Here is a 17445-nt window from a genome sequence, read left to right on the forward strand (position 1 = left end):
TTGGTCCCCAGGGACCCAGGGGCCATGGGGATGAAGCCCGCTGCTGTGCAGATCTTTCTCCAAAGGCATCCAGCCTAGACCCCAGGTGTGTGTCTGCCATCAGCTGAGTGACAGGAAGGCCCAAGAAACCAGAGGACGGTGAGGCCCTGTGAGATGCTCTTCCTAGTGTGGCAGCTCTTCCTGGCCCCTCTCTGCTTAGTGACCTGTGGTTAGAGGACTTGCATTAGGTTAGCTGGACCCCATCTATTCTGCCTCTTAAGTCATCTTCCTCTCAGCTCCAAAGGAAGCACTCCCTGTTCAGCCTTTCAGACCATTCACGGCTCTTCCGCCCAGGGCCGAAATAAACAAGGCATCTGGTTATTCTGCCTGGAAACTGCCACGTTGGTATACAAATACCTGACTCCTCTCCAGAATGAATTACTCTGGGTTCAGAACTGGATCAGCCTGACTAAAGCGAAAGGGGAGGTGGGTAAGAAGACACTGCAGGAGGCTCCTGGATGGGGATGGATTTGACCTTGGCATGCCAAGGGGAGGGTTGGGGGCCCAGCAGGAATATTTGCAGGTAGGTCCCTGGGCAGATGTTGCGCTCAGTGTCAGCCTCTGAAGCTGACAGCGCTTCCTGAGGTTCAGCGGTGGCTAAGTCCTGAGGCTTCTTCCTGAACGGGAGGCCATTCTCTGCTTTGATGACTGCCTCTGGCCCCCTCCTACTTTTCAGACTTGCTTTGAAAGTTAGAGGAAGGGGAGCAGCTGGAAAGCCCAAGTTCCTATCCCTCCAAGAGGTTCCAGCCTTCGAGTTTCAGTAAAAAAAAAAAAAGCTCCCAGTGTCTCCTCGAGCCATCCTCATCATCACTCACCCCGTTTCCTGTCCTTCACACTGGGCGCCATTAGGCAAACATTTGTGGGTCTGAATGAGGGATGAAGCACTGCGGGCTGCGGGGAATTTTCGGCCAGAACGCCTGCCCTTCTTGCCCTCTTTCCTCATCCCAGAGGAGGCCTCTGCCTGCACGCACCCTCGCACCTGTTGTGGACCCCTGTGATCTGGGTGAGGATGCTGCCTCGGGGCAGATGTGGCCGCACTGGGCAGGGATGGTGGTGGTGGTGGGGGGGGGGGGGGTTTGGAGGAAGGCAACAGAAAGATGCCCTGAAAAGAGAAACCTTGTGCACTAGCCTCCATCGCACATCCCCTGCCTGCCTTATGCACGCACACAGCTCAGCCTCCCCGCATCCCCAGTGCTGCCCGCTGTGTGATTTCCAGCTCACTGATGCAGAGGCATCTGGAAGGTTGCAGTGCAGAGAGGAGGCTGTGAGGAGGGGAGGACCTGACACGTCCTTTCTCCCCCTTTTTGGCTCATTGAACAATTACTAAGGGACAGACTACACAGAGCCTCCCTTTTAAGACAAAATGCACGAAATTATGTAGCCCACTCTGCTTGTGCCTTTAAATCAGAATCCAAGTCGTGTTTCAAACTAGAGACGTGCTTCCTTTGCACATTCTCTCTTTGTAGCCTTCTTACTAGAAATGAGGTGAGGCCAGAGGTGAGGTTGCTTTAGGACAATTCAGAGAACGCAACAGGGCAGCGGGTGCACTGCAGGCCGTGTCCCTGTACCCTGAAGCACATGGTCGCTGCCACTCTGCACCTTGAATGTCTTCCAGACCCACTGTGCCCAGGCCCCAAGGTTAAGTTCTGCGACCGGCAGGTATTCCATCAGAGCTTTAGGACAGTGGTCCTCAGACCCTGGCACTCCCTGCCCACCAGCCTGGACCCTCCGGAAACTCCCCAGAGAGGGTGGTATGGGCTCCTTCCTGACTCTGGTGGCAAAAAGTGACGCTTAGTCTCACCCCACCTGCACCAGGATGACTCTGAGCCCAGGTGCCCCAGTTGTGTGAGAAGGGCTTTGTGTCCAAAGGGTGAATGATTTCTTTCAGAGAGCAGGATTCCATCACAGTTGTGCCAGGAGGGGTCAGCAACCTGACCCCTGGCACAGGGGTGCTTCTTGCATGGCAGCCTGTTAAGTTGACAGTTTCAAAAACAGCTGCTGGAGACCAAGGCATCAGGTGTGCATGGCCCAAATGTCTCTCTTAAGCTACCTGTGAGAACAAAGATGGTGTCATTAACGAGAAATTTTTAAAATGTTTTCTTCTCAGATTTCAAAACACGGAATGGAGTTCTATTTAGAGACTAGATATTGGGAAAATGTACTATTCACAGAAATATCTTTAATCATCAGCAATCATTTTAATGTGCTGTCAGAAGAAAAACATAATTGGCTCAGCAGCTCTTGGAGGTCAGCCATTGTGAGTTCTCCTTCTTCCCCTGAGACAGGCCACTGTGCAGAGAAACCTGCCAGTTACCTGTGTAGACCAACCTACGAGGGAGGCCAGTGTGCCACCTGCACTGTGTGGTCCGGGGCAGCTTCCCCTGCCCAGGACATAACACTTTCTCCCATTGTCCCCTCTTGATAAAAACTGTTCCTCCTCTTTGAGAATGCTTTGCAGAACCACAGCTGTTCCCCTGTTCTGGGTGACTGCTATCTATCATCGTGAAGATGCTTTATCAAATATTAATACGCCGAGGTTAATAATGAGACTCTGTTCCCTCCCCGTGCGGCGCAGTCTGAGTGAGCCATGTTAATAGCCTCCTCCATCTCTGGGACATTCCTATGGGCTGTCAGCTTCATTCCCAAGGGCAGGTTCTGATACCAGGCCTGGACTGTGCTTTTGGCTCCTGGGAGCAGCCAGCACTCCCTCCCTTCTCCCCCATGGGGTCCCCCCTGTGTGCTGCTTGGCTGAAGAGATGCCAAGAATGTCATTTTCAGAGCATCTGTGGCAATTGTTCATTTTCCCTTTTCATCATGTCACTGAGACAGAATGACAGGGAGGCTGGTAGCAGCTTAGTCTCTGGGAGAATTTTGCCTCCGAACCCTTTGGCCTTCAGACTCTGGAAACTGGATCAACCAGGGCACCTTGTTCTACAGTCTAGTGAGAAATAGATAATCACACATGTGTCTTTGTACATATAGACATGTATGTCATGACAAATGATGATAAATGCTATTAACTGGGAACTCTGCGTTTATAACGTAACCCACAGCTTATAACTCACCCAAGGATGAGTAGGGGCTTGTTTTAGTGAGAGTGTGGACTGGTGGGTGGAGACAGGAGGGGCAGACAGGAGCCACATCACGGGGGCCTTAAAAGCCATGGGTATCTTGGCCAAGCAGCGGGCAACTCTAAAGCGGTGGCTGAGGAGTTTAATGAGGAGATTATTTGCAAAGGAGTGGCAGAGTTGAAGGGTCAAAGGGTGGGAACCTTTAGCAGGGAGAGCTGTAGGCTCTCAGGACAGGGGCTGTGGGCTTTAGTAAAGGGCTGGGTGGATGGCACTGCTCCCAACCCATAAAAGTGCTTTTCACAAAGAAGTGACCTGGTTATGTTTAGCTTTGAAAGACCACTCTGGCCTCAATGGGGAGAACAGGTTGTGGAGAGGCTGCACAGAAGTCCAGGAAAGAGAAGGTGGCAATGAGGGTCAGCTTGGTGGCCACAGGTAGCAGAAAGTGGTCCATCCCCAACACGTCATTCTTCTGTCCTCCTGCGGCTATCATGGAGTTTCCCCAGTGAGGTGACCTCAGCCAACTTACTTTTCTGTTCCTCCAGGCCTCAGTTTCCTCACCTGTAACACAAGGGGCTTGATGCGGGAGGTCTTCCCAGCTCGTAGCCTGGGAAGAATCTCCCTTGAGGTAGCGCTGACCACACGCCTTTACCCTGAACCGAGGAGCTTCGGCTCCTGGCTTTGGGGAAGGGAATTGATCCTTTTCAGTAAATCAGTGGGTTCTCCAGAAATTCTCTCTGTTTATTAAAGGCTAGGCTGAGGCTGGGTTCCCGGACCATCTTGACTTCTGCAGCCTTGTGTTCTCAGCGAGGGTCATCTCTCCATGCAGCCGCCACCTGTGTGCGTGACAACAGTGCTTGGTGTTTATACAGCTGCTTAGTGTTCTAGGTGCTTTTTAACCAGATGATCTCACTGCCCCTTCAGCCACTCTGAAGTAGGCAAGGTATAGCTACCACCATCCCCTTTATAGATGAGGGAGGTCACATGGCAGGGAGTGCCAGGACAAGACTGGAATCCCGGGGTGTTAACATCAGCCCTGTGCTGTTGAGGCTACAGCACTTGAGCTTTCTCGAATGTCCCTCAGACCTGCCTGATCTCCCCCTCCACACCCCACCTGATACATCGGAATGGGAAAGTTTTGCTTTCACCACCAGCCTCTAGAGCCTCTTTGATCAAAACCCTGAACTCATTTTTACTTCTGTCTCACAGCCTCCAAATGCTGTCACCTGCCAGGGCTAGCTGACCCTTGTTCTGTGATGCTGTCCAGATCAGCTCCTATCATTTCATTTCCATAGTTCACATGTTAGTGGGGCCACGGCACCTCAGACTTCTGCAGCCGCCTCCAAGCTGGTTTCCCGGGCTCCAGCCTCTCCCCTGTCCAATCCCATTTGTGCAGGGCACTTAGAATCTTTATCCTCCCACAAATTTTTAGTGAAATGTCACTTTATCTGGCTCTTCTTTTCCCAGAGTATAAAGTTCAGATTCCCTAGACTGTCCTTTGACTCCTTTGCTCTGATGCATTAACTGCTTTTCTCCCTCACCCCCAAAACATGCACCCACATACCTACATGCACACACAAATACACATTTGCCAGTTTCCACCAGAGGCTTTGAACAAGACCCCCTCTCCTTCCCTGACATTCTAAAACCATTATCATTTTCAAGCCCCAGATCAAAACTAGCCTTCTTCAGAAAAAATTTTTTACTTTAAACTGTTCTATGATAACTTCTCTTTTCCTATAATATATAAAAACTATTTTTCTAAAAACTAGGGTGATTGCTTTTGTATCTTTAAACATTTTAATACACAAGAATATATATTTAGTGTAGAAAAGATTAGAAAAGCAGGTAAGAAAGAGAAAACTAGAGGCATTGTTAATATCCCATATAGATATTGTAATGCCTATGGATATATGACTGTGCATGTATATGTATAAATAGTAACATTATCTATAATCTTAGAATGTTTTTCACTGAGCAATATATTATGCATATTTTTTCATGTCTGTAAACGTGCAGATTATAATTTTCATGGCTGTATAGTCTTCCTTTGTATTAATGTACCCAGATCTAGTTAACCAGCATCTTAGGTTCAACTCTGATCGCTTTTAGAGTCAGTCTTGTGTGCTTCATTCTTACACATCAAAGAGTATGTATATATTCAAATGTGCATTTGCATATGTAGTAAGCATCTTAAAGTTCTCTCTTAGAATCAACCCTAGTTGGATCTTAAATCCTTATGGGCAGGAGAGCTATGTTCTTGCTGTTCACAATACCAGTGTAATGAAAGTGGATTGGTTGAAAGAAAAATTCCTCTCCAGACTAAACAGGAAGAGTAGAATTTGTGTCAGCATCATCATTTATGATGTGTCCCTGAGGGTCTGCCCCGTGCTAGGCTTTATCATGGATTGGTATGTGTGTCATTGAGGTTTGTCACAAGTTCATGGGAGTTAAAGTATCCCTTGCTCAGGTTCCCTAAGCTCTTGGCTTCCTGACATGAGAAGGAGGGAAATCCCAAGTTGTAAACCTGCAAAGGGCTCAACATTAAATGCTTGTTTCCAGGCCCAGGCTAGTGGTCCATGGCCTCCCATGGTGCCTTTTCTCCCACTTGCCTTTCTGACCACCTAGCTTTACTGATAGCTTAAAGCCATGGGCTGGTAAAAATACAGACTTGCTCAAGAAGCATACCTATTTGATTTTCATCAGTCATTTATTCCTCGGGGTTTGAGTTTTATACCCTATTTTTCTTCATGACATCTGTCGTTTCTTACTATAAAAGTAATACATGTTCATTGCAGATATTTTAGTAAACATAGATAAGCAAAAAAATGTCACCCACAGTCTTAATACCCAGCTATAACATAGCCCAACATTTGCTTTTTTCTCTGCATCTATGCATATAGGTTTGCAATATTGGGTTCATATTATGCATGTGGTTTTATAATCTGAATTTTCCCTCAGAATGTATTATAATATCCTTTCTTGCCACTGAAAGGTCTTCTCCCACCTTCTTCATATATAGGCTGCTATTCTCTACTTTTGAGAGCAGATTTTTTAACAGAGAAAAGAGGGAGAGGCATGAAACAGTCAAGGAATTTTACAGGAAGCCATGGCAGGAATAAATAGATGGTCCTAGAACTGGGTGACTGTTTCCAAAGATAAGATATTTCAGCTTTACCATTTAGCTCAAGAACAGCCAATGGGTAAAAGGCGCTTATTTTTATAACAGCCCCACTGGGGACTTTTAATGACAAACTTCCAGGATGTCCATGACTTCAGGAAGTAGAGTAGGTACCAGAGTGGGCGGGGCCAGCAGCTACTGTGCTACTGGCAAGAATGGTGGAGGGAGGTTGAAGGAAGAACCAAGAGGAAGTCTGGAGAGGTGTAACATAAGAGAAGGAAAGAGCCTTGACCCTAAGGGGAGGTGTGCGCTTTGATACCCTTGTAGGGAATATTCTAGAGGGCAAGTCCTTAGAGTGGCTGTGTGGCCACAGTGGGGCAGAGTGTACCTCGCTGCCCTCAAGACCCACCGACCTCACTCCCAGGCTCTGTCCCAGGGTGGAGAGGGTGTCACAGGAGTGTTCTCAGCTCATAAACCACCTTCTTCTCCCTCCCACCTCTCTCGTGGGCTCAGGTGGTTGACTATGTTTATGAATTTTGTCTGGTGAAAAGGCCCTGACGCAGGGGTGCACAAAGGAACTAAACTATCTTGGAGAAGGGGGTGAGAAAAAGTTTAATATTTTCTTTAGAAAAAGAAAAGTGTGGGACTTCTCTGGCGGTCCAATAGCTAGGACTCTGCGCTTCCACCGCAAGGAACCCAGATTCAATCCCCGGTCGGTCAGGGAACTAAGATCCCGCAAGCTGTGCAGCGCAGCCAAAAAAAAAATGATGATTGTTAATATATTTCCATGTGTTCTACAAACAGATAGAGCCTTGGGAAACTGGCTCATTTTAAAAAAAGAAAAGAAAAGTGTATTTCTGTATTGAATAAGTAATATAGACACCCGGTAGGTAAAACTCAAAAGATACAAAAGGGCAAATAATAAGTTTCGTTCCCATCTCAGTCCTCCAGACCCAGTTCTTTTCCCACAGCCAGTGTTACCAGTTTTTCATGTATCTTTCCAGGAATGTTTTATGCATATATTAGCAAATGGTCTATATTGTTTTTCTCAGCTTTTTTTTTTCACCATACATTGTCCCTTATTGTTCTTTTTTCCCCACCCAATGTATCTTTTTTTTTTTTTTTTTTTTTTTTTTGGCTGCATTGGGTCTTCGTTGCTGCGCGCGAGCTTTCTCTAGCTGTGGCAAGCGGGGGCTACTCTTTGTTGCGGTGTGTGGGCTTCTCATTGCAGTGGCTTCTCTTGTTGCATAGCACAGGCTCTAGGCCCATGGGCTTCAGTAGTTGCAGCACGTGGGCTCAGTAGTTGTGGCTTGCAGGCTGTAGAGGACAGGCTCAGTAGTTGTGGCACACGGGCTTAGTTGCTCCACGGCATATGGGATTTTCCCGGACCAGGGCTCGACCCGTGTCCCCTGCATTCTTAACGACTGCGCCACCAGGAAAGTCCCCCCACCCAATGTATCTTGAAGATAGTTTTATATTAGTACACAAGTAGCCTTCTCATTCTTTTAACAGATATAGTATTCCATTGTATGGACATATAATTTTAATTTAACCAGTCCTCTATTGGTGGACATTTAGGCTGTTTCCAATCTCCTGCTATTTCCAAAAATGCAATGAATTAACTCGTATGTAGATCATTTTGTAAATGTATGTCTATCTGAAGGATAAATTCCTAGAAGTGGAATTACTGGGTCCAAAAATACGTATAGTTGTAATTCTGATCCGTCTTGCCAAATTGCCTTTTATACCCTCTCCAGCAACGTGTGAATGTTTTTTTCCCCTGCATCCTTGCCAATGTGGTATTTTATCACACTTTTGGATTTTTGTGCATCTGATAAGTGAAACATAGTGTCTTGATGTACTTTCATTTCGCTTTTGGACCTTTAGTATCAAAATTTTAAAACATGCAAGAAAGTAGAGAAAAAGTACAAAGAATCATCACCTTGATTTAACTGTTAATATTTGGCCATATTTGCTTGTCCATTTTGGGGTAGAGGTATTTTTAAAGTAAATTGAAGATTTATCATGACATTTTACTAGAATACTTAATTTATCAGAATACTTTAGTATGAATATCTGAATAACAAGAGCATTTCCCACCTAGCTATAATTCTGTTATTACACCTAATATAATTAAGAATTCCATAATACAATTTAATACCCACTTAATATTCAAATTTTCCCAGTTGTCTCAAAGATGACTTTTATGATTAGTTTGTTCAAACTAATTAAGGACTGTATATTAAGTTTGTGTGTATGTGTATACTTGTAATTTGTACTTCTATTATAAATAGCTTGGACAACTTTTTATACATTAAGAGACTTTTATAATTTTTTTCTATTAACTCTTTGTTCACATTCTTAGTCCATTTTGCCATTGGATTATTGGTCTTTTCCTCATTAATCTGTACATGTTCTTTACCATACTAGGTAAGTTAGCCCTTTGTGATATGAGTTACAGATAATTTTCCTTGCTTGTTTGACTTTGCTTATGGTATTTTATCTCACACAGAACTTTTTTTGATGCAGTTGAACTTTCAATCTTTTATTTTATTTTATGGCTTTTGGATTTTGTTTCAGAGTTAGAAGGCCCTTCTCTACACTAACATTATAAAAAACATTCTATCATGATTGATTTTGGTATTTTTATGGTTTTATTTTTTACATTTCTATTTTTGACCACAGTGAAATTTATCCTGGAGTGTGAGATATGAATTTAACTTAATTTTTCCTGAATGGTCATCTAGTTTTGTCAACACCCTGTACCCAATAATCCATCTTTCCCCTTCATATTTGACATGCCACCTTTATCAGATATTAAATGCCTATATATACTTGGGACTATTTCTCTTCCATTGATGTGTCTATATATTCATATGCTAGTACCACACAGTTTCATCATTATAACTTTTTACTATACTTTAATATTTGTTAGAAAAAACACCTGGGAACGTGGGTTACCCTTTATTACTCTTCTTTTCTGAAACTTTCCTAGCTATTTTATTTTATTTAATAAATTTACTTATTTTTGGCTGTGTTGGGTCTTCGTTGCTGTGCACAGGCTTTCTCTAGTTGCAGCGAGTGGGGGCTACTCTTTGTTGTAGTGTGCGGGCTTTTCATTGCAGTGGCTTCTCTTGTTGTGGAGCATGGGCTCTAGGTGCACAGGCTTCAGTAGTTGCAGCACGCAGGCTCAGTAGTTGTGGCGCACGGGCTTTGTTGCTCTGTGGCGTGTGGGATCTTCCCAGACCAGGGATCGAACCCACATCCCCTGCATTGGCAGGCAGATTCTCAACCACTGTGCCAGCAGGGAACCCTGTTTTTGTTTATTTTTATAATAAGTTTTCTAATCATTTGTCTAGTTTCCCCCCAAATTTAAATTATATAATATAAATATTTTTAAAATAATATTAAATATATAACTTTAGGGTAAATTGACATCTTTATGATATTGAGTTTTCCTATTCAAGAATTGGGTGTGAGTTTTCCAATTGTTCAAATCTTTGGTGCGCCTTGGGAGACTTTATAGATTTATATGGACTTTACACAATTGTTTTAAAATTTAAGCTGAAATGTTTTGTCTTTTTATTATCATTGGGGGTTTTCCAAATTCCTGTTTCAGGAAAGGATCCTGCCACCCCTTTTACCTCTAGGATTAAATCTAAACTTCTTAGCTTTTCCTTCAAGGCTTTCCACATCCGATATAAAAGCTATTTTCCACATGTTTTCTTCTTACCTGTAGCTAGTCAACAACCCCTGAACAAGCTCCATCCTTTTATGCATTCTATCTTGTGGCTCCTCTCCTTCCTCTTCTGCCTGTGCAAAGTGGTTTTCTTCACGAGCCCCGCCTTGAGTGTCCCAATTGGAAATGACCTCTCTCCTCTTTCACCCCTGACCATTTATTGTATGTGCCATTTATCTGGTAACTAATCCAATATTACCTTGCGACAGCCTTTGTATTATTAAATGAACTGCCCTTTATCTCTTGTGTGGTTGCAAAATTATTTGTGGGTCTGTGTCTCGTTTCCTCAACTAGATTGCGAGGCCCTTGGGGAGAGTGAGCCTGCCTCGTGCTCCCTGCAGCATCTGGGCCCTATAGGCAGTAACGATAGTAGCAGCAGTGATAACAGTGATAGTTAATGTTTACCTCAAGCTTTCTTTCTGTGTGCTGGCTACTGTTTTAAGCACTTTCCATGTATGAACTCATTAGTGGGTAAACACTTGAGTTTTGCTGGGTTTATCTGACCTTAAATTAAACCTTTGAAGGGGGGACATAAAAGAAAGGGCACTTGGTCACAATATCCAGACAGTGACTCTAGCTAGCTGGTCAGAGGGGAAGGGGAGTTTTGTAGGGAAGAAGGAGGCTGGCCACAGCCTAGGAAGGAAAGGGGAGAGGAACAGGCAGCAATGGAGAGGCCCCGAGCTCGATGGTTGCAGAGATGTGAGTATTTTCTGAGGTTCTGGTAGCTTTGATTCAGGCCGTGCTGGTGGACTTGCCCGCTTCCCCTTCACTGGCAGGGTTAGGGCTCTGGAAATAAGGCCTGGCCCATGGCAGGGCCTTGCTGAGGCCTCTTTTCCACGGCGGTTCCCTGCAGGATGGCCCAGGTCTCCTGGGGACAGCAGGCCCAATGCTCAGCTGCCTCCGTGGCCTGTGCACACACTCCGGGCCTCCCGCCTCTCCTGCACTCAGAACGCTCCACTGAGTGCCTGCTGGGAGTGGATGCACTGAGCGAGCTGATGCAGAGCAGCCAGGGCTATGAGCTGATGGAAATTAATCCCCACCCCTGGGCCTTCCTCTCCTTATGACCGTCATGAGCCTCGCAGAACCTTTCCCCCATCTCAACACTGCAGACTGTTTTAGGATACTGGGGTTCCTGGGCAATTGCACCCCAGCCTTCAAGTAAAATGCAGCCAGGAGGCCTCCTACCTGAGCTCTAAACCTGCAGCTCCAGCATTTTGGGGCCCAGGGAGCATTATTTGTGTGTTGAGAACTGGAGAGATCTAAGGGTGATTTACATCTGCACCGATGTGTGTGCCAGCCCGGCAGCCTAGAATTAAATTCCACGGCCCAGCTCTTCCTTACCCTTTGCTGAGCACAAATAAACAGGTCTCAGACCCACATAATGAACTCTTTAGATTCTTAAAGACAAGAAAAGGAGATGGGAAGAAAGGACTTTGACTTTTTGAGACACTTACCTCTAGAGGGGCAACAAATTCCAGCCCCTTAGACAAAGCTCCACCACCGGTCGGAAGGGTTAGCCTCTTACAGCACAGATCCGGTCTCTAGGGAGAGCGTCGTGGGACTGAGGCTGGCTCTGTTGAATCTAAACATGCTCCAGCATAAATGCAATTGCTTTCCGTCCAATATATCATCAGAACTTTAGTTACATTTTGCTGAAGCAGTCCTTGAAATCAGGGAAGTGGTCCAATAGAGTAAGGGGGCTTTTCCCCCTGAACCGTTGCCCAGAGGCCCAGAACAAACAAGTGGCATTTTAATTTTATATTTATTACAGATTTGTAGAGTCGCTAGTAGTATTTTTGCTCTTCTTGGAAGTCTTATTTAGATGGCTTCCGTAGAATTCTTTTCATGTGACTCCAGCACTCATCATATTTATAACGGAGTTTGCGTCAAGGATGGGGGCGCCTTCGTGTCCTTGGCTGCCTCCCCCTCCACCCAGAGCCTGGCACCTAACAGCTGTACAGTGAACAATTGCTGAATGAATGAATAAGCGAATAAAGGGTCTGAGTTCCTAACACCAAAATAGCCATGAAGTAGGAAGGAATTTGATGCTGTGAGCCTCAGAAACTGCCAGGCTTATACCCTCGAGGCCATGCTGGCTGGGCTCCTCTTTTTGTTGTTATTAAGTCAGACATTTAATAATTTAAGAAGCCAGCCCTTCCACAGTTTGGGCTCAGCTGAGCAGACATTTAGCCTGTTCCCACGGCACCTACAGTTTCCCCTGGCTGGACAGCTCGGAGTCTGCCCTGACTGTGACCAACCTGAGCACACTCTCCCCAGGGACCCTCCATGCCCCCCCCCCCCCAGGGACCAGGCCCATGACCACATAGCCTGGTCATCTCCTGCCTAGAATCCTCCGCAAGAGTGCCCAGAAGCAGGTTGCCACAGACTGTTCACTAAAGCAAACTTCTCTTCCTGTTTCTATCTTTTCTGCCCCTCTTCTCTCTCTCTTTCACCCTGTCCCCATTCTTTCTGCTGTCCCAGCCTCTGTCCTCTCTCCAGCATCTTGATCAAGCTTCCCAGCCCTAACCATATAGGTACCAGCATTTATTTTACAGTACCCTGTATATATTTTAACAGAGGTGTTAAGAGGTAGCCCAGGCCTTCCCTGGTGGCGCAGTGGTTGAGAGTCCGCCTGCCGATGCAGGGGACACGGGTTCGTGCCCCAGTCCGGGAAGATCCCACATGCCGTGGAGCGGCTGGTCCGGTGAGCCATGGCCGCTGAGCCTGCATGTCTAGAGCCTGTGCTCCGCAACGGGAGAGGCCACAGCAGTGAGAGGCCCGCGTACCACACACACAAAAAAGGTAGCCCACCTGAACTGGTACAGCCTGGGCTGGAAGCTTGGTTTGGTCTGAGGCTGATTTAGGCTGGGGGTGGCATGTCAGCTTCCCGGGTCTGAAGATGGAAAATCCTGCCTGCCACTCTGCGGGAGCGAAGGAGAGCTTAGTGCCATGCACAGCCCCCAGCCCAAGCCCCCACTACCCTTCAGCCTACATGGATCACACATTCCACATGATCTCACTGTTTCCATGCACATCTCTCTCCTCCACCTGCCAGCAGCTCCTTGAGGGCAGGCGGTTTGTTCTTTTATGTCTCAGCAGGCCTGGCGTAGGAGCTGAATAAACCTCTGCATGGTAAGCTACAGTGCAGCTCTGGAGACCTACTGTGTGCCAGACTCCAGGCCTTGGGGATTCAGAAGTGAACAAGACAGACAGATTTTGCTGGGCTCAAGGAGCCTGCAGGCTTGCAGGAAAGACAGACTTTCAACTCATCTGAATATGAGGAGAGAGAAATGAGAAATGCAGATGCAGGGGTCAGGGCACACAAGGGGAGACAGAACCTAGGCGAGAGGTCACAAAAGCTTCCCGGAGAAGCACTGTTTCCACTGACTCCTAAAGGATGACTAGGAGTTAGGTGAATGGGGTGAGGGCTGGAGGGTCCGAGAGACAGCATTCTAGGCAGAGGGAGTATTTGTTGGACGGGTGGACGGGTGAACCTGGCATTGAATTCTGAGCTCGCTGGCCCAGTGGTCCAGGGCATTCAGATGCGCACAGGGAAGCAGGTGACTGGACTAGGGGTGTCTTGATACCGTGGTGGTGGAAGTTACCTCTTCATTGCCCCAGTCATGGCACGTGGACCTGTGAAGCCAAAAGGCTACGCTCTGGTCAGAAATGCTCCTCAGAAGGGGATGGAATGGATACATTGACCTCCTCTGCCAGGGATGGGGCAACTCTGGGGTTAAGGTGAAAAACCCTTCAGCCCCATGTCACATTGCAAATGGACCCTGCCAACCTCAGGCACCTCACCCAAGGCTCTTCTCCCCACCCAGATGAGCGGGAAGTCGTTCAGAAGAAAACCTTCACAAAATGGGTGAACTCGCACCTGGCGCGCGTGTCCTGCCGCATCACTGACCTCTACAAGGACCTGCGGGATGGGAGGATGCTTATCAGGCTGTTGGAAGTGCTCTCTGGAGAGATGCTGGTAAAGCCCCTTTCCCCAGGCCCAGTGGCTGGTGCTCTGTCCCCTCTTCAGGACAGACATGGTCTGGGGGCCTCTCCAGTTCTCATGGCCTTCCAAGGTTTCTCCCTGTTCTTTTGGGAGGTTTCAGTACTAATGATGTGAGGTGTCCGTGTGGCTGACTGGGTTCTCTGAACGTGTTCATCTAAATATGTCCCAGCATAAATGCCTGGCTTTCCATCTAATATATCATCAAAACATTTGTTAATTTTGCTGAAGCATTTCAGAATTTCTTGCCTCCTTCTGGCCGCTCCCACCCCTTCATGCTCCTCCCAGAAGCCATGCAGAGGTCTTGACTGTCTCCTCTTGGCACCTGGTTATCTGTGACTGGCCTGCAGCGGGCCCACCCTCAGCCTCCTTGCGCAGGCTAAGACATATCCCATTACCCAGCTGGAAAAATTTGCCTCCTTCTTGGAACGAGGAGGAAAGTGTGAAAGATATTTTCCTGTGTATCCATCACTCTAACAAGTGGAAGTTTATCACAGGCCCTCTTAGTTGTAACCCACCCGGTGGTAACGTTGCCCCTGCAGGAGAACCAGATCAAGGCTCATGTTTTGCTCAGTTACTTCCATTATGACCTTGGGCCTATGAGGCAGGACCTTCTTTGCCTCATTTCCCCCATGTGTAAACCGATACCTTTACCTGATGTAGTAGCCTAAGACCTCAGGGTTTGAATGAAAGGTACCACATTCATCAGTTGCCTTTTCAACTCCAGGCTGAAGTTAAAGAATGCCTCTTACCCCACTAGAGAGAGTTACCGCTAAGAAACCTTCAGATGATGCAGTTACTCATCAATGGGGGTCCCCTTGAGCTTTGACTGAGGCCGTTTGGGGGTGGGGAGGGAGGAGGTTGGATGGCAGAATGGACTCATTATCAGTCACCACACTAAAAGCCACTCTTATCACCAACCAGCAGTAAACAGTTCCTAGAACTGTGCCTAGCACATAGTAAGTGCTCAACGAACTACCTGTTGTGTTACTATATTTGAATGCCACTTATCACCCACTCAGAAGCCTTTGTTTAGACCCAGGAACAGTACTGATGCAGCCCACTTGCAGAGCTCTGGGTGCTCAAGAGAGGGAGCCTCTGAACTTTGCTGAAAGGATGGGGTTGAAAAGTGTCAAGGAGTGAGCATGGGAGTTGGAGTTTAGCATGGAGGGTGGTTGCTGATGACCGGAGCTGGTCCACGCGTGACCATGAGGTTCTTCCATGCCCACGGGGCAATGCTGTCCCTCAGCCAAAGCCCACGAAGGGGAAGATGCGCATCCACTGCCTGGAGAATGTGGACAAGGCCCTGCAGTTCCTGAAGGAGCAGCGTGTGCACCTGGAGAACATGGGCTCCCACGACATCGTGGATGGCAACCACCGCCTGGTCCTGGGCCTCATCTGGACCATCATCCTCCGCTTCCAGGTGGGTTCCCGGGGGGCAGAGCGGGTGGAGGGAGCTTCCCTGGGCCAGACTGGGTTTGGGAATCTTAGAAAATGGTGACTAAGTGCGAGTGTTTGCACGTTCTGGGAGGCTAGAAGCCCGTCCTGTGGGATGATGCTTATAGGAAGGAGAAACCATCCTGAGCATCGCCAAGTTGCGGAAGCTCAGGATGAGCTGTTCAGTCCATAGTGTAGTCTTTTGAGAGAGAGGATAGAAATTAGTAGCTGGGCTGAGATCTGGCTGGAAGACCTACTTTCGTCCCCTTCCCCCCACGTGAGTCACTTTTTGGTTTTTTAAATAGTTTGATTCAGAAATTGCAAGAGTGCAGAAGATCTGCTTTTATGGTTTTCACTCAGAAGCTTTTCTCTTCCCACCCTGAAATTCAAGGCCGCTTATTTGCAAGGAATTTAGAAAGCACGAGGGGAGGAAAGCAGAGCCTTCCACCTGCTGGTCTGGGGACAGAAAGAACCTAGTTGGAGGAGGGAGGGGCAGGGAGAAGGAAGATAACACACAACTCCTGGCCTGAAGATCTCACCCAAGTGGTCTTGGGTGTCCAATCTCACTCTCTGAGGGTGTGTACGATGAAACGGTAATAAGAGCAGAATTGGGGAGGATGAAAAGGCAAGAGGAGCTGCTATCATCAAAATACAGTACCTTCCAACATTCATGCCGTTCCATGGCCCAGGTGGCATCGTACCTCCTGAGGAGGAATGAGGCCATCCTGCTGTTTATTCTTGGCCTCCCCTTAGGGTTTCAAGTTGAAGCGGTCTCCTCTGACGTGGAGAAGCTGACAAGGCAGGGAAACAGGCCTCCAGGACCCGGGGCCTCAGGCTGCGGGGCAGCTGCAGGGCTGGCGACCGGATGGACGGCTACAGAGGAGGAAGGACGGAGGAGGCCTTCCAGGGAGAGCAGGGAGGCTCTGGGTCAGATGCAAATCTAAGTCTTCCCTCTCTTGTTCCTGTGCCCACAGATTCAGGACATCGTTGTCCAGACTCAGGAAGGTCGCGAGACACGCTCAGCTAAGGACGCATTGCTGTTATGGTGTCAGATGAAGACGGCAGGGTATGCCCTGGGGACCAGCCACTACCACGTTCCTCACCAGCCCCCGTGCCTCCCAAGCATTGCCGTCCCCAGGGGACATAGATGCCATCACCCAGAACTACATCCGTTTGGATGTAGTTGATGCCCAGTCTATCCTGACCTGATTCTTACAGGCCCTGAATACAGGATTCTATCCCCAGATTGCCTGGGTCAGACCATGGGGTCTGTTGGGGGCGAGAGTCTCTTGGGCCCACCTGACGAGGGAGCCTCTTTGTGTGACTTAACGGCTGCCTTCTTGTTGAAGGGGCTCAGGAAGGGTCCAGTCCCCTCCTCTCCTGGGTGTTGGCCCTGGGTTCACACACCTGTAGGGACCCCGGAAGAATCTGTTTCTTAGCTCTGAATGCTTTTCTTGGACGCAGCTACCCCCATGTCAATGTCACCAACTTCACCTCCAGCTGGAAGGATGGCCTAGCCTTCAACGCCCTGATCCACAAGCACCGGTAAGAGGGGGAGCGGAGCGGGAGCCCCTGTGGGAGCCAGGGAGCCCTGGGGGGATGGGACACCTTGCACTTAACATGTAGGCGTCACAGGAGTGGTACAGCCGCGACGCCTTCTCCTCTCACCCTCGGCATCCTGCCTCCCTTAAATCCCCCTTCCTCACACGCTGGTGCTCACAGCTCCCTCCTCTGTCCCGTCTCCTCCTCTCACTTCTCCGGCTCAGCCACCCGCCTGCGTCTGCCCAGGGGCTTTGCCCTTTTGGTGGGGATGCCATGCCCCCTGCCCTCTAACAGTCTGACTTCGTCCCCAGGCCCGACCTGATTGACTTTGATAAGCTGAAGGACTCCAACGCCCGGCACAACCTGGAGCACGCGTTCGACGTGGCTGAGCGACAGCTGGGCATCATCCCGCTCCTCGACCCTGAAGGTGAGCCAGCACCCACGAGACCGTCAGGGCGCCCGGAGGAGTGTGGGCCGTGCTGGGAGAGCCGTGGGC

At 48.2% G+C, this 17445-nt stretch overlaps 1 protein-coding gene across 1 annotated transcript in view; it reads left to right on the top strand.

Annotated features, from left to right (window-relative positions):
* The window catches only part of SPTB (spectrin beta, erythrocytic), a 124151-nt gene that overhangs the window by 59522 nt on the left and 47184 nt on the right, over positions 1–17445 (top strand). The window contains exons 3-7 of the mRNA XM_060004400.1: positions 13795–13946; positions 15220–15393; positions 16382–16473; positions 16872–16952; positions 17261–17376. Coding sequence (XP_059860383.1) covers positions 13795–13946; positions 15220–15393; positions 16382–16473; positions 16872–16952; positions 17261–17376 — 615 coding nt within the window. The remainder of the gene's footprint in view (positions 1–13794; positions 13947–15219; positions 15394–16381; positions 16474–16871; positions 16953–17260; positions 17377–17445) is intronic.

The sequence above is a fragment of the Delphinus delphis genome, chromosome 2 (genome assembly GCF_949987515.2).
Source record: "Delphinus delphis chromosome 2, mDelDel1.2, whole genome shotgun sequence".
NCBI classification, from domain to species: Eukaryota; Metazoa; Chordata; class Mammalia; order Artiodactyla; family Delphinidae; genus Delphinus; species Delphinus delphis.